The sequence below is a fragment of the Piliocolobus tephrosceles genome, chromosome 15, assembly GCF_002776525.5.
Source record: "Piliocolobus tephrosceles isolate RC106 chromosome 15, ASM277652v3, whole genome shotgun sequence".
NCBI lineage: Eukaryota > Metazoa > Chordata > Mammalia > Primates > Cercopithecidae > Piliocolobus > Piliocolobus tephrosceles.
The window spans coordinates 61,728,404-61,749,726 of NC_045448.1; the positions used below are offsets into that span (position 1 = coordinate 61,728,404).

Sequence of the window (21,323 nt, forward strand, 5' to 3'; positions counted from 1 at the left end):
GTCCAATCTTTTGGCTTCCCTGGGCCACAATGGAAGAACAACTGTCTTGGCCCACATGTGAAATACACTAACACTGATGATAGCTGATGAGCTAAAACATTTAGACATAAGAGTACCTGATGTCAAATCATTACACCTGACTCTTAGGTTCGAAGGCAATTCAAAACAAAACAAAACAAACACAGGTACTAAGAAAATACTTGAACTCAATGTTTGATAATGCTAAACTGTTTTGGGATGGAAGAAAATGGAATGTCCTTCACATTGAGCTTGAAACTGACCTGTGCAGTTTTGTATATCATTATGCAGATTTAAATATTCTACAATTTTATTTTCATATAGTACTTCTTCAAATCACAGTGGTAGAGAAACATTTTTTTAAATTTCCATTTTTTCATGCAAGTTCACAGAAAAAAAAATTCCACTTTATAATACTTTTATCAAGTATTATAAAAATACAGAAACAATGTCTAATTGCCATAAAAATTTCTAGAGGCTTACTCTCAATTTCTATATCCATCTTAATGTAAGCCAGTCAACATGGTCTGGAAACACATTTTTTAGTATTACTACTATCAAGGAAGAAATGATCAAAACAAAAAAAAAGTTTTTAAAAAACCCGAGATGTAAACCAAATTTTTAAAAAGCAACCAAACTTTATATAAATATTAATATATAATTTATCAACCTAAAGGAAACATGTTTATAAACTGGCCAGAGTTTAGAGTAATTAATTTTATCATAAGAATTTTTAATACAGTTAACATGAAAAACGCTTATTCCATAATTAGTTTATCAAACTTGGTATTTTTAAATTCATTTCTGCTATATTCCATACTTCATTATAATGAACTATATGGCAAAAGCTATACTTGCTGATGAAATGGAAGTATATCAAATGCGGTAACTACTGTAACTAGTTGAAACAGTAAATTTGCACTTACCACTGTCCATGATTCCTGCTCTTTAGGCTCTAGAATTCCAGAATTAAAAATTTCTAGTAACTGTTGAAGCCCTCCAGCAGCAACAAACTGTAGGCAATTGTGAAAGTAATAGTAAGAGAAAAGCAGATACATAATGCAATAATGCTTGTTGATTCAAGTAACTGGATATGTAAAATATTACATCTTTTATTTACACTATATTCTTTCATTTAAATTACCAAAATAATTTCTATACAAAATAATCAGATAGAGCCTACTTTCAAGAATTTAAGGGTGGGTGCAATGGCTCATGCCTGCAATTCTAGCACTCTGGGAGGCCAAAGCCAGAGGATGGCTTGAGGCTAGGACTTTGAGACCAGCCTAGGCAACATAGGAAGACCTCATCGCTACAAAAAGTAAAAAATTTGGCCGGGTATGGTGGCTGGTGTCTACAGTTTCAGCTACTAGGGAGGCTGAGGTAGGAGGATCACTTGAACCCAGGAGGTCAAGGCTGCAGGGAGCCATGATCATGCCACTGCAATCCAGCCTGCATGACAAGGTGAGACCCTGTCTCAAACAAAACAAAATAAAACAAACAAGAATTTTTAAAAACATACACTTGAGGCCGGGGGCGGTGGCTCACGCCTATAATCCCAGCACTTTGGGAGGCTGAGGCGGGCGGATCACGAGGTCAGGAGATCGAGACCATCCTGGCTAACAAGGTGAAACCCCGTCTCTACTAAAAATACAAAACATGAGCCGGGTGTGGTGGCGGGCCTCTGTAGTACCAGCTACTTTGGAGGCTGAGGCAGGAAAATGGCATGAAACTGGAAAGCGGAGCTTGCAGTGAGCAGAGATCGCACCACCGCACTCCAGCCTGGGTGACAGAGCGAGACTCTGTCTCAAAAAAAAAAAAAATATATATATATATATATATATAAAATATATATATATATAAATATATAAATATATATATATATAAATATATAAATATATATATAAATATATATATACACGCACACATAGACACACACACACACACACTTGACAAAGGCTATAAACGTCTTTGTATTCCATTAGCCATTTAGTCCTAGACACTGGGATGTCCTCACAGTATCTTTTTTTGCTGCACAGGCTAGAGTGCCGTGGTGCGATCTCAGCTCACTGCAACCTCCACCTCCTGGATTCAAATGATTCTCCTGCCTCAGCCACCTGGGTATCTGGGATTATGGGCGACGTGCTACCACATCCAGCTCATTTTTGCATTTTTAGTGGAGACGGGTTTTACCATGTTGGCCAGGTTGGTCTCAAACTCCTGACCTCAAGTGATCCATCCGTCTCAGCCTCCAGAAGTGCTGGATCACAGGCGTGAGCCACCATGCCAGGCCTCTCACAGTATTTCAACATAGGGAAAATCAGAGCTAAAAATAGGAGCACCAAGGCATTAAATAATCTCAGTTTACATTATTGCAACTTAAAGTAATACATGATTTTTTAACTATGCTTTAATAGTATTATTAGTTTAAAAACAATGAAGAATTATGGTACCCACTTTTGAAAAACTGGAGATAAATTATTTTTATCAATACATTGAAAAACACATATGATCAAACCTTGCAACTCCAGGAATTTTTACTATTTTCCACTTGATCCTCACTTGAATCATCTGAATCTGGATAAAGATCACTGTAACTTCCCTACGAGAATGGCAAAAAAAAAAAAAAAAAAAAAAAAATAAGGCAGAATGGTGGAAGAAAGAATTATTCTAGAATTGAAAAGACATTACAGAATTTTGCTCCACAGAAAATACAAACATTTAATGATAATAACGGAAATGCAATTACCGTTGACTCTCTCCTTATTCTTCTATTAGGTTTTCCCAGTGCTTCAATAATTTCCAGAGCATACAATAGCTTGTGGGCGCTCTTAATTTTGAGAAGTTCTTTCCAATTAAATCCATCATTACTCTTAAATTAGAAAAACATGTTTCTCAAGCCAACTTACTCAGGGAACACAAAAAAGAAAAACTTTCAACAAACTGACACTACATAAAAACTCAAAATATTATATATACTTTGAAACATATTAAAACATATGAAGACTAGTTATATAACTGGTACAAATGGTATGCTTAAAACATCAATTATTCATTAAATTTTCTGAAAATAAAACTAATAAAATTAATATACAAACAGCAGCATGGGAAAATAATTAACTGTTAATCTTCCCAAACAAAAGAAGAAACAACATTGTAGTCTAGTTGAGTGGGTAAACTTCTAAAGATGGTGATGAATTAAACGTCTGTACTTAATAGTTACAACCACATATTTAAAAGTCATACAAATATATGAACTCAGGAACACTGCTGTTTTCTACTATCAATTCATGAAATAATGTAATTCACACTTAATGTGCATCTTTGAAATGCTATTACTAGTGCTACTGTAAGTCATCATTTGGCATTTTCAAGAGCCCATCTTCTTGACTTCCAAGTCATGTGAGATATTGGATCTCCCAAAATCACATGATAATGTTCCAAATCCTAGAATTAGCGTAACATTAGGACATTTGTTTTTTCATTCATCCTATAGGAGTTCTTTTGGAGATCTCCTCAAATAAACTACTTATTACACAAATTTTAAAAACAGTCTTTAAGCCAGGAGCAGTGGCTCATGCCTATAATCCCAATACTTTGGGAGGCTGAGGTGGGCAGATCATTTGATGTCAGGAGTTAGAGATCAACTTGGCCAAAACAGTGAAACCCCGTCTTTACTAAAAATACAAAAATGAGCTAGGCATGGTGGCACATGCCTATGGTCTTAGCTACTGGGGAAGGTTGGGGGAGGAAGGATCACTTGAGCCCTGGTGGCTGTTGCTGCAGTGAGCTGAGACCAGGCCACTGTACTCCAGGCTGGGTAACAGAGTCAGAACTTATCTCAAAAATAAATAAATAAAACAGTCTTTAATGTTAAAGACTTTACAAAGATACCCAACACACGTGAGGTGGTGTCCGTATGGAAAAAAATTATCACACACATATTAAATTTATTTGCCTCATTTTCTCCAATTCCGTCAGTTAATTTGTATAAGCATACAAAACAAACATTGATGCACGTCATTTCACCTCGGTGTACTTTCTCTAAACATTACTTTTGTTACTAAGAGCAAAAAACAGTATTAAAAGCATACTGTAATATGAAAAAACACTAACATAAAATGTCAACAATTTTAGAAAACATCTTCATCTTGCATTCAGCCTGTTATTCACCCTCACTAAACAAACAAATGAACATTAAAATGAAGTGGCACTTTTTACCTATTATATGGGTTAAAAACTATATTCAGATTTACTAAGGGTACATCAACAGGCAATCTTCTACACTGTCAATAGGAATATAAACTGGCAACAGCCTCTAGGAGAGTAAACAGATTTTATGGCCTCACCTGCTCATCTGAGATATTCTGGAATGCCATCAACATATTAGGACATGTAGGAAGAAGCATCAGTAGCTCCCAGACCCGCCTAGACAAATTTTCTGCATGAAGATGAAGTTCTTCACATCGTAAGCTCTACACAAATAAGAACAACTGCTTTATCAAAACAGATCAGAAAAAAGTTTGAAGTTCAAATCTTTGCGTAAAAACTTATCAAATTTGCTAATATTTTTAGCCTTTTTGAAAAGTGAGAAACGAAACATTTCTTATATGATACATAATATTTGAGAAAGTTAATAGTCAAGCAGTGTTTTTTCAACTTCTTACTGAACATTTTTCTAGAAAAGCTTTCCTCCAAGACTGATGATGTTCCTCAGGAAACTTTTGAAATAAGAGTGAAAACATCTGTCTAAAGGCCATTCTAACAAATTACAATATGACTATCATCTATTTCCATTTTGCAGGTCACTATTCTAAGCACAACAAAGACTTGGTGAATTAAATCCTTGAACTTCCATTTAGGAAAAGAGCCTGTTTCTCTTATTTTGTTAATCTAAACTTCATTTTTCAGTCTCAGGCAGACATTAAGAAGAAAGCAAACGATTTTAGAGACCTATTTTCTTCCATTACCATTTGTTAAATCTGAGTTCAGAAACTTGCTAAGGCAAGAGTAAGCTAAATAATGTCTCAAAAACCATTTAGGAAATAGGCAATTTAAAAAAATCAAAAGTACCACCCTGAGAGGTAAAAAGATTTGTAAAAACTAAATTGACAGTTTTGGTATTTTCCACAGAGTATAAATTTATTACTACTGCTACTATCATAGTGATTCTTTGGTATAATATGGTCTAGGGATATTCTATAAGCCTATAAAAAGAAACGTAGTTCTTTTGGTATAATGGCAGAAAGATGGTATACTTTGATGGCAAGGAAATCTTTTTTTTTTTGAGACAGAGTTTTGCTCTTGTTGCCCAGGCTGGAGTGCAACGATGCAATCTCGACTCACTGCAACCTCTGCCTCCCGGGTTCAAGTGATTCTCCAATATCAAGGAAATCTTAGAAAGTTTCAAGGTAAATTTGCTCTTTCACAAGCTTGATGAACAAAGAGAAGCAACCCTCGAGTAACACTGGCACTTCACTTGAGGAAACGGCCCTCAGTTCTTCAGTAAAATGACTCATCATTCCTTTGTAAATAACCACTAAAAAGAAAGAAATATTGAACTCTATGCAAAAAAGGATTTGAAGGAAAAATACCTTCCAAGTGTGCATAACTATGTTCTTCTATGACTGAAAGTCTCATGAGACATACACAGTAAAGATACTTTATTTTTTCTTTTTTGTGTAACTCTCATCAGGGCCAAAGAATCAAAGAATCCCTATATCAACCTGCCAAAAATAAGATTCAATACAGTATCTGCGGCTGGGCGCAGTGTCTCCCACCTGTAATCCCAGCACTTTGGGAGGCCGAGGCAGGAGGATCACGAGGTCAGAGATCGAGACCATCCTGGCTAACACAGTGAAACCCTGTCTCTACTAAAAATACAAACAAAAGTAGCTGGGCATGGTAGTGTGCACCTGTAGTCCAAGCTACTCAGGAGGCTGAGGCAGGAGAATCGCTGGAACCTGGGAGGTGGAGGTTGCAGTGAGCCAGTATCACATCACCGCACTCCAGCGTGGAGGACAGAGTGAGACTCTCTAAAAAAAAATCTGCTGAAACAATGAAATGCTTTCCCTTTGGTTTAAGCCTCACTACTCAGAATAATGTAACAGCCTATTAACATAACAGCCCAGGATCTCTTGTCACTGGTCCTGGTTTTCTCTACTATACCCTCCACACAAACATCTAAATTGTTTCTAAAAGCCCAGAAAAGAGCTCATTTTGTTGCTTAAAGCCAGCCATAATGATGGATTTAAAAAAAAATCATTTAAGGTCCTTTTGTGATATAGGTTACAGTGAACCTTTCTGTCATAGTATTTAAATTACACTATGCTCATATTCCCAGTTCCTCAAACATGTTATTTACTTTCTTAATGAAGAAAATCTGTAATGCTTTTCTCTTCACTCTTATCAGTAGCTGGACCCAATTTGAATAACTCCTCTTTTGAAAAAACCTTCTGCAAAATGTTTGTCCCCCTCCTCTCATTATTCCCCTAATACATGGAACAGAATACCAGCACTAGGTGAGAAAACAGAGGTTTCATGGGCACCTATTAATGACTATTTTGCTTGAAAAAACAATGGAGATTTCTAGGGAATTCAAGAATGTACCATCATGTGAGAAACTGAGGTATAAGAAACAGAGGGCTCAATGGCAGCCCACTGCATCCATGATCAAACACATCATGGAAACGGGAAGAAGTCGCTTAACAATCTTGGGGAATAAAGAAAAGAATACTAGCCTAACAGAGAAAACCATCAGAATACCACCATTTTACCTGCCTCTAAATCTCAAAATTGTAATTTACTGCATAAGCTACATGAATACATGAAAATGTCTAAGAAGAAGCCCATTTAAAGGCATTGTTTTAAAAGTCAGTGGATTGAATATGGCTCCTTTAGGTGATGTCATACACATTCTTGCCTCTGAATGCCATCTTCAGGCTGGGCACAGCAGCTTATGCCTATGATCCCAGCACTTTGGGAGGCTGAGGTGGGAGGATCGCTCGAGGCCAAGAGTTTGAAACCGACCTGGGCAACCCAGAGAGACCATGTCTACAAAGCAATTAAAAAATTAGCCAGGCACATTGGCATGCACCTGAAGTTCCACCTATGCAGGAGGCTGAGGCGGCAATCACTTCAACCTGAGAGATCAAGGCTATACTGAGCTATGATCATACCACTGCACTGCAGCCTGGGTGACACACCAAGACTGTGTCTCACAAAAAAATAAAATAAAATAAAATAAATGGGATCTTTATAGTGATAACTCACTAACCATTTTTCTAGACTGTACCTTTTCTCTGAGCTCCATACTTACATATCCAAGTGATTACCTGACATTTCTACTTGATGTCCCTCAGGAATCCATCTATCCTCCAGTTCAAATGGAATCCCCCCTAGTTGCACAGGCCAGAAACCCAATGCCATTTCCGTCTTCCTTCTCCTCTTCATTCCCTACTCCTAAAACCCAAAACACCACCAAGTGATGCTTTGACCTGTTGTCCATTTATTTCCACTGCTGCCACCCTATTCCAGTGCAACTCCTTCCTGGACTTGCACATCAAATGCTTTACTGACTTTGCTATTTTTGCCAAAGAAACTTATTAGGCATATTAGGTATTAGGTATAAAACAAAAATCAGAACATGTGTTTATCCTCTGTTTAAAATCTTTTAATGAGGTCCACTTTGAGTAAAATGGAAATGACTCACAATGATACAAAAGGTACACATTATTATGCTCTGCCTACCTTTCCAATTTCTTTCCTCTCATTCTACTCTCCCATCCTCTTTCACATTCTCCTTTCTAGCTGTAACAATTCCTAAACCTGCCTAACTCCTTTTATCAAGCATTTCCCCAGAAACCCTTTCTCCAGATTACTCTATCCAGACCATGTCTCATCTTTCTAACTGGCTTTTCATCCTTCTAGCTCAGATTACATACAGTCTCCCTCAGAGAGCCCTTTCTAGACCAAAGTATTATAAACAATAATTTGATTAAAACAGTATGCCTGCGTCACGTTAGGTACTTAAATAGATAATGAACAAATAAATGGGTTCTTAATTTTACCTTTTTTTTTTTTTTTTTTGAGGTGGTGTCTTGCTCTATTATCCAGGCTGGAGTACAGTGGCACAATCTTGGCTCACTGCAACCTCTGCCTCCTGGATTCAAGCGACTATCCTGCCTCAGCCTCTGGAGTAGCTGGGATTACAGGCGCGTGTCACCATGCTCAGCTAATTTTTGTATTTTCAGTAGAGACGGGGTTTCACCATGTTGGTCAGGCTGGTCTTGAACTCCTGACCTCGTGATCTGCCCATCTCAGCCTCCCAAAGTGCTAGGATTACAGGCGTGAGCCACTGCACCCAGCCCAATTTTACTACTCTTAAAAGATTACTGAGGGCCAGGCACGGTGGCTCATGCCTGTAATCCCAGTAATTTGGGAGGCCGAGGTGGGTGGATCAAGAGGTCAGAAATTCAAGACCAGCCTGACTACCATGGTGAAACCCCATCTCTACTAGAAATACAAAAATTAGCCGGCTGTGGTGGCACACACCTGTAATCCCAGCTACAAAGAAGGCTGAGGCAGGAGAATGGCGTGAACCCGGAAGGCGGAGCTTGCAGTGAGCTGAGATCATGCCACTGTACTCCAGCCTGGTTAACAGAGTGAGACACCGTCTCAAAAAAATAAAAGAAAAGAAAAGTGAGAAAATTATATTTTATAACATTTTATAATCTATAGTTGTATTAAAGTTACTATATCCTCTCAAAAGAGAGACAAAATAAGATTTGTGAAAATGAAACATAGTCACCTCACTATCATCCACTGCTACTTTTCCTGAGGGTGGTTTAAATGATGCAAGCATCTCTAATAAATCAAAAAGAGTAGTTAAATGAGGTTCTTGTAAAAGCAAAAGCATTGGAATGTTGTCCTTCTGAGGGGGTGGGAGGCAAGATGCTGGCAGCTGAACACCTTCCCCTTTCCGTTCTCTCCTTGGTGCACCCAAAGATACAAATACCATCTATAAAAAACAGGGGAAAAAAATTTATGCAGATCAAGCTTTTGGTTTAATAAAACAATGAATCTGAAGTATAAAATCACTTAGAATTTTAATATAACAAAGTAATAAGAGCTATTTTTAAACTACATCTGTGACTATTCAACTGATGATTATAAACAGATCATTAAAACTCAAATCACGTTTTATATATGTACCTGCATATCCTTAAAACCAAGCTCATGAAGTGCTTTTTCATCATAATCTGTTGTTAACTCGTGTCCAGATGAAATCATCCTGACAGGTCCCATGAGGCCTCCTTAAAAGCAGCAGAACATGGAAATGAATTTAAGAATTTATTTATTTACTGATAAGAATATGTAGTTGTAGCAATTAATCACACTACACGTAAAGCTTAAATATAATTCCAACCCTCCAGATCCAAGGTAAAGAGAGAAAACTCAACAGATTAGGGATAGATATTTCTAGAATGTACTAAGTCCTTTTTGCTGCCTACACCTTCAACTTCATTTGCCACCAGCTTCCCTACCTCACACTATGTTCAGTCAACTGGCCTCCTTTCTCTTTCTTGAAAATACCAAGTATATTACGACCTCAAGGACTAAGATTCCTCTTCAGGAATTCAAGATACTTATTTTCTCACCTCTTTCAATTCTCTCATCCAATGGGAGCTTTCTCCTTACCACACAATCTAAAAGCTTCACTTCACCATCAACCCTTTACTCTGCTTTATCTTTCTTTAAAGCACTTGTTAACACCTCATATTTGTTATCCAGGAAGGGAAGGAGAAAAAAAGACAGAAGCAAAGGAAAAAGGGAAAGAAAAACAGAAAGAAAAAAAAAGGAAAGGAAGAATGACAAATTCCCAGTTCCACAAGGGCAGAGGTGTTTTATTCACACATGCATTCCCAGCACTAAAATGGAGAACACATTCAAATTAAGTAATGTATAATGTACAAAGTTTTTGGGGAAAAAAATGATTACAGCAGGAAAAGTAAGCAAAATTAAATGTCTGATGAATAATTTAAACTTTAAAACTATTGCTAAATTTCATTTGATATAGAAAAACTCCACTGGACACCAATTACTTTCAAGAAAAATGAGTGTGGTAATGCTATTGCTTTTCATAATGACATATAACATTTTAAAATTACCTTTCCCTTCACATAAATAAAAAAGGTCTGTGGAAAAAATATTTCAAACACAGAGAAGGAATATGTTTTTCTCCCAAGAGGAGTCATATTGGCAATTTGCCTTAAGCACAATTTTTTTATAACTAAATTGCTAATCATTGTGTAGCTAAATCTATGACTCTTTCCCTTTCTCATTATTTCTAGCCCTCAATCTTGGCCCTCAAAATGGTTTGACAAACATTCAATCCTATTTTCTTCTAAATTTTCCTACCATTTGTTAATGTAGGTATGACATTTTAAACATATCCTAAATATTAAAAAGAAGGGGTTTTTCTTTCCCCAAACTGAACAAGTCATATGACTGATTTTCGGTATCCATTCTGTATCATTTAACAATTCCCACACCAAAATCATATTATGGTTTAAATGTTTATATAGCTAGTACAGAAGTTCAACTTTCTATTATCCTTGAGTTTTTCTCCCAGAACTTTTTTGTTCTTTTTCCTTTTTTGTAAAGTACCAATTTACTGACTTCCCAGAAATAATAATATTGCTTAGTTTATTCATATAGATAACTTCACCATAATTTCATCAAATTTTAAACAAAAATTACATCAGAATTTTTGATAGAACATGTTAAATAAATTTACCTAACATCTTTACAATATTCTATACAGAGGCATGCTATTTCAATTTACTCAGCAGTTCAATTACCTCAAAAAGTTTTATTCTCACATTTGACAAAGACCTCATGATATCATAATTTTTTTTTTTTTTTTTGAGACTGAGTCTCACTCTGTCACCTAGGCTGGAGTGCAGTGGCTCAAGCTCAGCTCACTGCAACCTCTGCCTCCTGGGTTCAAGCAATTCTCTAGTCTTGGCCTCCTGAATACCTGGGACTACAGGTGTGCACCATCACACCTATCTAATTTCTGTGTTTTTAGTAGAGATGGGTTTGACCATGTTGGCCAGGCTGGTCTCGAACTCTTGACCTCAAGTGATCTGCCTGCCTCGTTCACCCAAAGTGCTGGATTACAGGCATGAGCCACCACGCCCAGCCAGAATATCATAACATTTAAAATTTGCTATTGTATACTTGATTTCTTTAGTGCCCCATTCATCATGTTGCTCACAAATTATAACTGAATAATCTAATAGCTATACTTTTTTACAGTATATTTTATTCATTTTTTATTTTTATTTATTTTATTATTTGTATTGATTTTTATAAATTTATTATTATATTATTTATGTCACAAATTTGTATCGTTCTGTATTATACAAAACTAGAAGAAAAGTAAATGCTTATAAAGCAGCATGTTCATTAAGAAAAGCTTTGGCTGCTGGATAGACAGAAATTCTGTATTAAACTTTTTTTTTTTTTTTTTGAGATGGGAGTCTCGCTCTGTCGCCTAGGCTGGAGTGCACTGGCACTACCTCGGCTCACTGCAAGCTCCGCCTCCCGAGTTCACACCATTCTCCTGCCTCAGCCTCCCGAGTAGCTGGGACTACAGGCACTCGCCACCATGCCCGGCTAATTTTTTGTATTTTTTAGAAGAGACGGGCTTTCACCATGTTAGCCAGGACAGTTGGTCTCGAACTCCTGACCTCATGATCGACCCACCTCAGCCTCCCAAAGTGTTGGGATTACAGGCGTGAGCCATTAATACTTTGTTTTTTTTTTTTTTTTTTTTTAAGACAGAGTCTCACTCTGTCACCCAGGCTGGAGTGCAGTGGCATGATCTCGGCTCACTGCAACCTCCACCTCCTGGGCTTAAGCGATTCTCATGCTTCAGCCTCCCAAGTAGCTGGGATTACAGGTGCACACCACTAGGCCCAGCTAATTTTTATATTTTTAGCAGAGACAGGGTTTTGCCATGTTAGCCAGGCTGGTCTCGAACTCCTGACCACAAATGATCTACCTGCCTCAGCCTTAAAGCCTTGGGATTATAGGCATGAGCTACCGTGCCTAGCAAAGCTTTGGTAGATTTTTATTAAATGTCTAACTCGGTGAGACAATTAAATGTAATTATTAATATTTGCAATATTAAAACACTCTTAGTCATGATTAATTGCTACTCTAATTAAGCATGCATAACTTTGTTCCAAAAGAGAACTGCAATGACCAGCGTTTTATTTAGCATAATGGCCTGTATTTGATGTGAGATAGGCCAATATTCTGTGTGTTAATGACAAGTGTTATGGTCTGAACATATGTGTTCCCCAAATTCGTATGTCGAATCCTAATTACCAAGGTGATGATATTTTGGAAGTGGGATCTTTGTGAGGTTATTAGGTATTAGGCAGAGTCCTCCATCAATGGGAGTGGTGTCTCTACAAAAGAGGTCCAAAGGAGCTTGCTTGAGCCTTTTACCACATGAAGACACAGCAATAAAGCACCATCTATGAGAAAGCTGTCACTAGACATTGAATCTGCTGGCACCATTATCTTGGAATTCCCAGGTTCCAGACGATGAGAAATAAATTTCTTTTGTTTATAAGCTACCCTGTTTATGGTATTTTTATATAGCATGCTGGATGGACAATGACAACATATTAATGTTGACTATTATGGCTGAACTGGATTTTATAATACATTGAGCTGTTTTCTATCTTTTATTACTTTTGAGAAGATCTTTTTAACATAAGAGCTACTTATTCCTTATCAGTTCTAAACAGAATTTTTACCTTTTTAAAAAAATTAATGTTTCCAGACAAAACGAAATCTTAAAAACTCTTGATTTCTAATTGAATACTGAAAACACACATGTAATCTTTCCCCTTTACAACTCCAATAAAATAAATTTTAAAAATTTTACAGAGATAGGACGGGTGTGGTGGCTCACGCCTGTAATCCCAGCACTTTGGGAGGCTGAGGTGGGTCGATCATGAGGTCAGGAGTTCAAGACCAGCCTGGCCAGTATGATGAAACCCTGTCTCTACCAAAAATATAAAACTTAGCAGGGTGTGGTGGCACGCACCTGTAGTCGTGGCTACCTGGGAGGCTGAGGCAGAAAAATCACTTGAACCTGAAGGCAGAGGTTGCAGTGAGCTGATATGGCACCACTGCACTCCAGCCTGGGCAACAGTGTGAGACTCAAGAAAAAAAAAAAATTTACAGACATAAACTGACAAGAAGAAAAAAGGAGATCATACCAATAAAGTTTGCAAGATGACCACAAAATAAACTCATGATGAACAGTAAGCCCCAAAAAAAGATACATCACAAAACGATTTAGCGTAGGAGTAAGATCAACATCTAACCCTCATATACAAAAAACAAAAGGAAGAAAGAAAAGGAACAGTGCCTCAGAAATATGCAACACCTTAACCAACAGCCTAGAAACACTATAGGCTCAGAAATTAAAAGGGTAAGGAGAGAAGAAAAAGAGAAAAAAATGAAGCACTATATAATTGCTAACCTTTTCTAAGTTTGATAAAAGTTATAAACTCACAGATCTGAGAAGGTAAACCCAGATCTCAAACACAAAGAAAGGCACACTCATAATCAAAATGCTGAAAATCAATGTTAAAGAAAAAGCTTTATATCCTTTTTCTTTCCTCCATCGTCAGCTTTAAAGGACAAAAGATAAGGAAAGCCACCGACTCAGGTCACAAACTTTGCAGGCCAAATATTAACAGAACAACAATTTTAAAGTTCTGAAAGAGGATAAAAAACCTCATGACCTAGAATTCGATGTCCAGTGAAAATACCCATCAACAATGAAGGCAAAATAAACATTTTTAGATAAACTTTTTTCTAGACAAACAAAAGCTTGAGAAAATTTGTCACCAGAACACCTAGCGTACAAAGCTTTAACGGAAGTTTATTAGAAAAAAGGGGAAGAGGTCCGGCACAGTGGGTCCCCCCTGTAATCCTAGGACTTTGGGCAGCCAAGGTGAGAGAATCGCTTGAGCCCAGGAGTTCAAGACCAGCCTGGGCAATATGGCAAAACCCTGTCTCTACAAAAAATACAAAAGTCAGCTGGGCATGATGGCTGGCACCTGTAGTCCCAGCTACTCAGGAGACTGAGGTGGGAGGATCACCTGAGAACAGGAGGTTAAGGCTGTGGTGAACTGTGATTATGTCACCTCACTCCAGCCCGGGTGACAGAGTGAGACCCTGTCTCAAAAAATAAATAAATAAAAACAAAATAAAATAAAATAACAGAAAGAAAGGGGGGAAAGAAACCAAAGAGAAACTTAGATCTATACACAGGAATGCAAAGTGTCAGAAGTGCTAAATATGTGCTAAAAAAGAAACTGAAGAGATGGGACAAATAGAAAATACTTACATTGAATGTAAATAATCTACACACTAAAATGTAGACACCAACAGAATGAACAAAAAAAAGCAAAATTCAACAATTAAGTAAAATGTTAATCTCAAAAAGGTATTTCAACTTTAAAAATAGGCATATTTTTTCAGAGAAAAAAGAGCTCTTAGATATTGAAAGTATGACAGCAGAAATGAAAAACTCAGTAGAAAGACTGCAAAATAATATTGAGAACATCTCTCAGGAACTTGAGTTAAAACTTATAAAAAGAAACATAGAAATTAGAGAGAGTCTTAGAGACGAAACATCTAGATAATGGATATGTTCCATAAACAGAGAAAATGATAAAACAGAAGAAATATATGAACCATTTCAAGAAAATTTCTCCAAACTGAAAAATATAATCTGCCAAACCGAAAGGGCCCAATGCTAAATACCTAAATACATAAATACTGAAGCACCCATCACAATCATTGAAAAAAGACCTATACTCAGGTCCAGAACACTAAGAAAAAGATGAAGACTGATTAATGTCTATAAGAAAACATACTGCATGTTAGCTGGGCATGGTGGCTCATGGCTGTAATCCCAGCACTTCGGGAGGCCTAAGTGGGCAGAAAGCTTGAGCTCAGGAGTTTGAGACCAGCCTAGGCAACATGGTGAAACCCTGTCTCTACTAAACATACAAAAAATTAGCCGGGGATGGTAGCACCTGCCTGCAGCCCCAGCTACTTAGAGGGCTGAGGTGGGAGAATCACTTGAACATGAAGGTTGCAGTAAGCCATGATCGTGCCACTGCCTGGGTGACAGCCTGGGTGACAGAGAGAGACTATCTCAAAAAAAAAAAAGACATACTGTATGTAAAAAATATCAGAAATAAGAATGGCTTCAGAATTCAACAGCAACAATGAAAGCAAGAAACAATGGAGAAGCACCTCTAAAATTGTGCAACAAAATTATTTCCAACTTAAAATTCTATACCCAGCTAATTTATCATTTGCGTATGAAAACATGAGATACATATTATTAATCATGCAAGGAATAAAAAACATTACCCTGTCAATCTTATCACAAGAAACCACTGAACAGAACACTGCCTTGTATTCCAGAAACACATACACACAAAGTCAACCAATAACAAGAAAAGTATGGATAATGGAAACAGAATACCCAATATAGGAGAGAAGAGAATCACCAGAAGGATGATAAAAGATATCACACAATGACTGCTGTGCACCAAATTTGGAGGACAATTAGTAAGATCAGTGTGACTTTGGAGAAACGCATTGAGGGTTATCATGACCAAGACCCCTGCTGCCACTGTACTATCTTCTCTATGTTACAAAAGAATGGACAATGAACCTGGTCCAGATTCTTATCTCTACGTGGACTGTCTTTACCAAGTGCTAGGGAGGTTCCTGCTCTCACCTCCATGTACTACTGCTTGAATCAGTAGAGGACATTCATTTCATCCTACAGAAGAAATTCTGCTTTGACCTACTCCTGAGAGTTATCGTAGATCATGAAGAGCTTAGAAAAAGAAAATACAAATTCTATGAAAACATTTCTGTTGGATATTCCAGTATTTTTATCAACATTATAGCAATAGGATATGTCTTAACTGTGCTGAAATATATACCTGAGAACTTTCCCACTGATATCCCCAAATTAGGCTATACATATCTGTAGGGAAGGTTTATAACTTGTCATCTTCTGCAATCCTATATCTAATAGTAGCCATATGTCCCTTTTTCTTTATCCACTAGGTTTGTGGTTGCTGAACTGTTTCACATAACTAAATAAAAACACATACGTGGAGGTAAGGCTATAAACAACACTAAAAAAACAAATTCAAAACTCAAGACAGTGTTAAGGAGAAGTGGAAATTATGTTATTGGGTAGGGACACAATAGTAGCTTCTACTAATGTTCCAGTTCTTAACCTGGATGGTAGGTACATGGATTTTCACTTTATTATTTTCATACACTTTACGCACAGTACATTTCAACCTAATGAAAGTACATACATTTGGATTCAGAAATTCCACAATGAGGTATTTATCCAACATATGTGAAATAATGTAGAGACAAAGATATTCTCTTTCACATTGTTTGTAACAGCAAAACAATGAAAACAATCTAAATGTCCATTAGTAGAGAACAGGGAAAATGAATCAAGTTATTACTATATAGTGAACTATGCAGATCTCAAAAAGAATGAGGTAACTTTCTACATGAACTAACATAAAGTGTTTTCTAAGATAATGATATGCCCTACAAGCAAATAGAACAGTAAAGATGGAATTCTACCATTTGTGCTTTAAATATACGTGTGTGTGTGTGTGTGTGTGTGTGTATATATTCTTACGTTTTATCTTACTAACTCTGGAAAGAGATCAGAAACATATATATTAGATATGAGAAATATATATATATATATTAGGCCTACGTGAAAAATTTCTTAAGATACTTTTGGTAGGCAAGGAGAGATGCACAGGTGAGACATCAAAGTGTGTTATTTTTATATACTCAGAAAAAATGAAAATGAAATATATGAAAAAAACTATTGGGTTAAAGTGGATGAGTAGTATATGGAAATTTAAATTTACCAAAAATTCCCAAATTGCTTATGAAATAAATTTCAAGAATTATTTTATGGTCACATCAAAGGTCTAAAATAGAATTTTTTGAGAAACAAAATAATTTTTTGCAAATAGCATCTGAAGCAACTCTCAACAGCTTCTTATCTAAGAATGAATGGTACTAAAGGGAGGGGAGGGTGAGGGGAGCCATGAACATGGATGGTGGACCTTCAAAGTAAAACTTCAAAGTTGCTACTTTGGTTTGAATTTTTTTGTTCTCTCTGAAAACTCATGTTGAACATTAGTTTTCAATGCAACAGGTTTTAGAGGTGGGGACTTTGGAGAGGCCATGAATGAATTAATGATATTATAAAGGGGTCTGATGGAGGGAGTCTGTTCCTTTTTCACCCTTTCACCCTCTGCCTGTGAGGAGGCAGCATTCAAGCTGCCACTCTGAAAGCAGAGAGGAGCCCTCACCAGATGCTGGTACCCTGATCTTGGACTTCCCAAATTCTGTTCTTTACCTAGTTTGTAGTATTGTTATAGCAACACAAGACAAACCAAGACAGTTGCTATATGATACAACCAAGAAAAGAGAAGAGAAGAGAGAAAAGAGAAAGAAAAAGAAAAAGAGAGAAAGAAAGAAAGAGAGAAAGAGAAAGAGAAAATTTGAATTGAAAGGCTTACCAGGAAACTCTCCTTTTCGGTTGCTTTGACCAAACTCCTGAAGCTGAGCTTGTTGGTTTATTTGTTCTTTCTGTAAATTTTCATACCAATGAGTTACTTCAGCCCTAAGATCTGCTACCTGGTCACTAGGATACATTTCAATAGTCATCTGAAATATGAGATGCAACCAATTTAAAAATACAAAAAGAACATATATTTGACCTGGGAAATGTTATCAACTTCGAAATTAAAACTGTGTAAGTACCTTGTCAGGAAGTCCAGCTGGCTGGCATACAACCCTTAGCGGCAGAGACTGTTTGTCACTCAGTGCTTTCAAATGACTACTAATACCAGTGCCTTCAATTTGCCACTGTCTCAGATGATATGCAAACCTAAAACACGACAAAAACAACAAATAGAAAAGATACCATTTTATGCCATTTTAAACCATTTTAATGCTATGCAAGCTTTTATCATCTTATAGACTGGAAAAGTCCAAAAGAAGTTCTAAGTTCATTCCAATTTATTCTACAGCAACAAATTTAAGTTCAGATTCATCACATTGAATCAAAACTAAATGCATAATAACAGCTAAGAGCTCCTAACAAAATAGTCACCAAGAGAAATTACTGAGGAAAAAAAAAAATCTCCTTAAGGCCAGTTTTTTGTTGTTGTTGTTGTTGTTGTTTTTTTAAATAGAGAGAACAGAAATATTAGTAGGAGAGTCAGGAAGAATTAAAAAAAAAAAAAAAAAAACTAATCCAGTAAATGAAATAGCAAGCTGTGATTCCTATATTCAGAAGGAAAAAATATATTAAGAAAAATTTTGGGGGGACAGAAACATTCTAGTAAATATATACTAACCAGCCTAATAGAATTTGAGAGTCAATTCATGGCTGTTAAAATTATAAAGTGAATTACAAAGACTTGTATTTCAAAGGAAACAGGCACCTAGCATGATAATCAGTAAACACGTGTCAATTTTCTAACTAATTTTCAGATGTGGAAGACAGGATAAAAGGTACCTGAATTTAGTTAAAATAAAAAAATTTTTAAAAGTCTAAAACTAATCAGCAAATTCAGAATAGAAGGATAAAAAGTGAGGGAATGAATGAACTTGTCTAATTTCCACATGATCTGATGTATGAGCAAAAGAGTAATCTTAAAACAATGTTTCCTGCTACATAATGAAGACCAGAGTTTCTCCATAGTGGCACTACTGACATTTTAAGCCCAATCAATAATTTGTTGTTATCAGAAGGCAGAGATGAATTAGGGTGAAGGAGGCTATATCTCATGCTCTCATATTCAACAGAATCTCACCAGATACCAATAACATGCTCCCTTGCTGTGATAATCACAAGTGTCTCCAGGGATTATATACTACATTTTGGGAAACAAAAACATTTCTGGCTGGAACCACTATTTAAAATTATAACTTTTTCTCTTTTTAAAAAGAAAACAATTTAAGACATTATCGTTTATTCCCTTAATATACAGAACACACAAAAAAATTCTATTTTTCAATCTACAGATGTAATGCAATCTTCAATTAATAATAGCACTAACCACATCAAGAACAAAATTTTGCATGAAAAATACCTAGGTAAATTTTTTTTAACTACTGCTTAGTTTTGTGACTGTTCAATTTTATCCATATCTTAGTTATTCTACTAGTAACAAAACATTTTTATATAAACTATTTAACATCAACATTAACTTTCAGTAAAAACATGAACAAATAAAAAGATATCAAGAACATAATTTTTTTTTCACAACTCAGAAAAAAATCTGTACATCTGACAAGGAATTTTTGGACTTAAATTCATTAAATTTACTGGCTGGGCGCGGTGGCTCAAGCCTGTAATCCCAGCACTTTGGGAGGCCGAGGCGGGCGGATCACAAGGTCAGGAGATCGAGACCATCCTGGCTAACACGGTGAAACCCCGTCTCTACTAAAAAAAATACAAAAAACTAGCCGGGCGAGGTGGCGGGTGCCTGTAGTCTCAGCTACTCAGGAGGCTGAGGCAGGAGAATGGCGTAAATCCTGGAGGCGGAGCTTGCAGTGAGCTGAGATCCGGCCACTGCACTCCAGCTTGGGCAACAGAGCGAGACTCCGTCTCAAAAAAAAAAAAAAAAAAATTTACAAAACCACTACTGAACACTCAAAAAACGAGTAATTTTTAAAGACTTAAAGTAAGTACTTATTTTAGACATTGGTAATATTGTGCAAGGACTAAGGGTGTGAATCGACAGGCCCTTATTGGTTTGTTGTCTGTAGATCCTATGGCATAGAAAAAATTCTGTAAGTATGGGTATCATTAACAGTAACTATCTCCACGAGGAAGACAGCAATTACAGCAGACTTTCGTTTTCTACATCATAGTGTAATATCTAAATTTTATAATATGTATTAGTTTGTATAAGATACACCACCACATTTGCTCTTTTTAACATTTTATCTTTTTAAGTGGTTAAAGTTATAAGGCAGTATCAAGTTTCTGTGCAAAAAAACGAGTTCCCTTCCACATTCATAAAAAACACAAGGAATTATTTAAGCGGAATTTCCATGAATTGCAATCTTAATCAAAATAAAGAATTTCATAATGTCCAAATGTTTCAAATCATGGAAGCATGTTATTTATAAGGAATGTATAAAATATCTTTATTATGCAATATTTCTTGATACTTTAAAAATGTCAATAAATATCAATTGTATCACTTTTCAATATCAAACTAAGATCTGAAGTTGAAAAAAGTTACTAATTTTAACAATTTTTTTCAACACAGTTCTTAGTACTTTTACATTTGTTCATAATGATTTTTAACAAATAGAATTCCTTAAAACTATCTACTCACCTTTCATTTCAGTCGATATATTCATAAATATTAATTTGCTTTATTTCTGTATTACACAGGTTATGTCTAAATTAATTATACAGATATTCATTAACAGAATTTTTTGGTCATGTTTCCATGGTAAATGGAAATTCAAAATTAAAATACTGTCTCCTAGTCCAGGAAGAAAAAAAAAACAGCAAATGAAACATATGACTCAACTTGATTCAACTATGAGATTATTTGATGTTCTTGGTAAGAGTTTGAGAGAAACTTTTTTTAGTAGTGGTGTTCTGCCTTTTTAATCAAAGTCAATACTTTCTTGGAGATGGAATTCTGTCTAACGATTCTTACTCATGCATATCTGCTCAAACTCTAATTATTATTAAAGCTGTGCAATATTTATCAGGAACCCGTATTGCCTATTCCAAGGCAAAATGGTATAGATACTCTTAATAAAAATTACTTCTATTACTGACCCTTCACTTTGGTAAATTATGCTTTCTACCTGACCCCAACAAAAACTTTAGATTCACTTTAAGAATATTTCTGGATATGTCAGGAATAAAAATGAAATTCATTCTAACAGTGTGGTATTTTAAAAATTACCTTCTCCTAAACGCTTCCAGATGTGTCTTCAGCATAAGGAGTCCTCTTTCTATAACCATGAGACTTGAGTGTGATTCCTGCTCAAGACTGCTAGAAGCTATCATAAGACTCTCCATGCACTTACTAATAAATTCTTGCTCCTTCTCCAAACCCGTTTTACCTGAAAGCCAATGTTTAGACACATAT

The 21,323-nt window shown here is 36.1% G+C and overlaps 1 protein-coding gene across 4 annotated transcripts in view; it reads right to left on the reverse strand.

Annotated features, from left to right (window-relative positions):
- USP34 (ubiquitin specific peptidase 34) overlaps nucleotides 1-21,323 on the reverse strand; it is a 291,540-nt gene that overhangs the window by 107,666 nt on the left and 162,551 nt on the right. For 3 of the 4 annotated variants that reach the window (XR_002734953.2, XM_023228313.2, XM_023228311.2), the window contains exons 25-33: nucleotides 21,138-21,297; nucleotides 17,956-18,082; nucleotides 17,712-17,859; nucleotides 9,232-9,332; nucleotides 8,828-9,037; nucleotides 4,368-4,493; nucleotides 2,768-2,890; nucleotides 2,537-2,620; nucleotides 945-1,031 (exon numbers count right to left, since the gene is read on the reverse strand). Coding sequence is in view for 3 of the 4 variants with exons in the window: in XM_023228313.2 (XP_023084081.1) it covers nucleotides 945-1,031; nucleotides 2,537-2,620; nucleotides 2,768-2,890; nucleotides 4,368-4,493; nucleotides 8,828-9,037; nucleotides 9,232-9,332; nucleotides 17,712-17,859; nucleotides 17,956-18,082; nucleotides 21,138-21,297 (1,166 nt within the window). In the remaining variant the exon portion in view is untranslated. The remainder of the gene's footprint in view (nucleotides 1-944; nucleotides 1,032-2,536; nucleotides 2,621-2,767; nucleotides 2,891-4,367; nucleotides 4,494-8,827; nucleotides 9,038-9,231; nucleotides 9,333-17,711; nucleotides 17,860-17,955; nucleotides 18,083-21,137; nucleotides 21,298-21,323) is intronic. The other variant, XM_023228312.2, reaches the window with a different exon arrangement.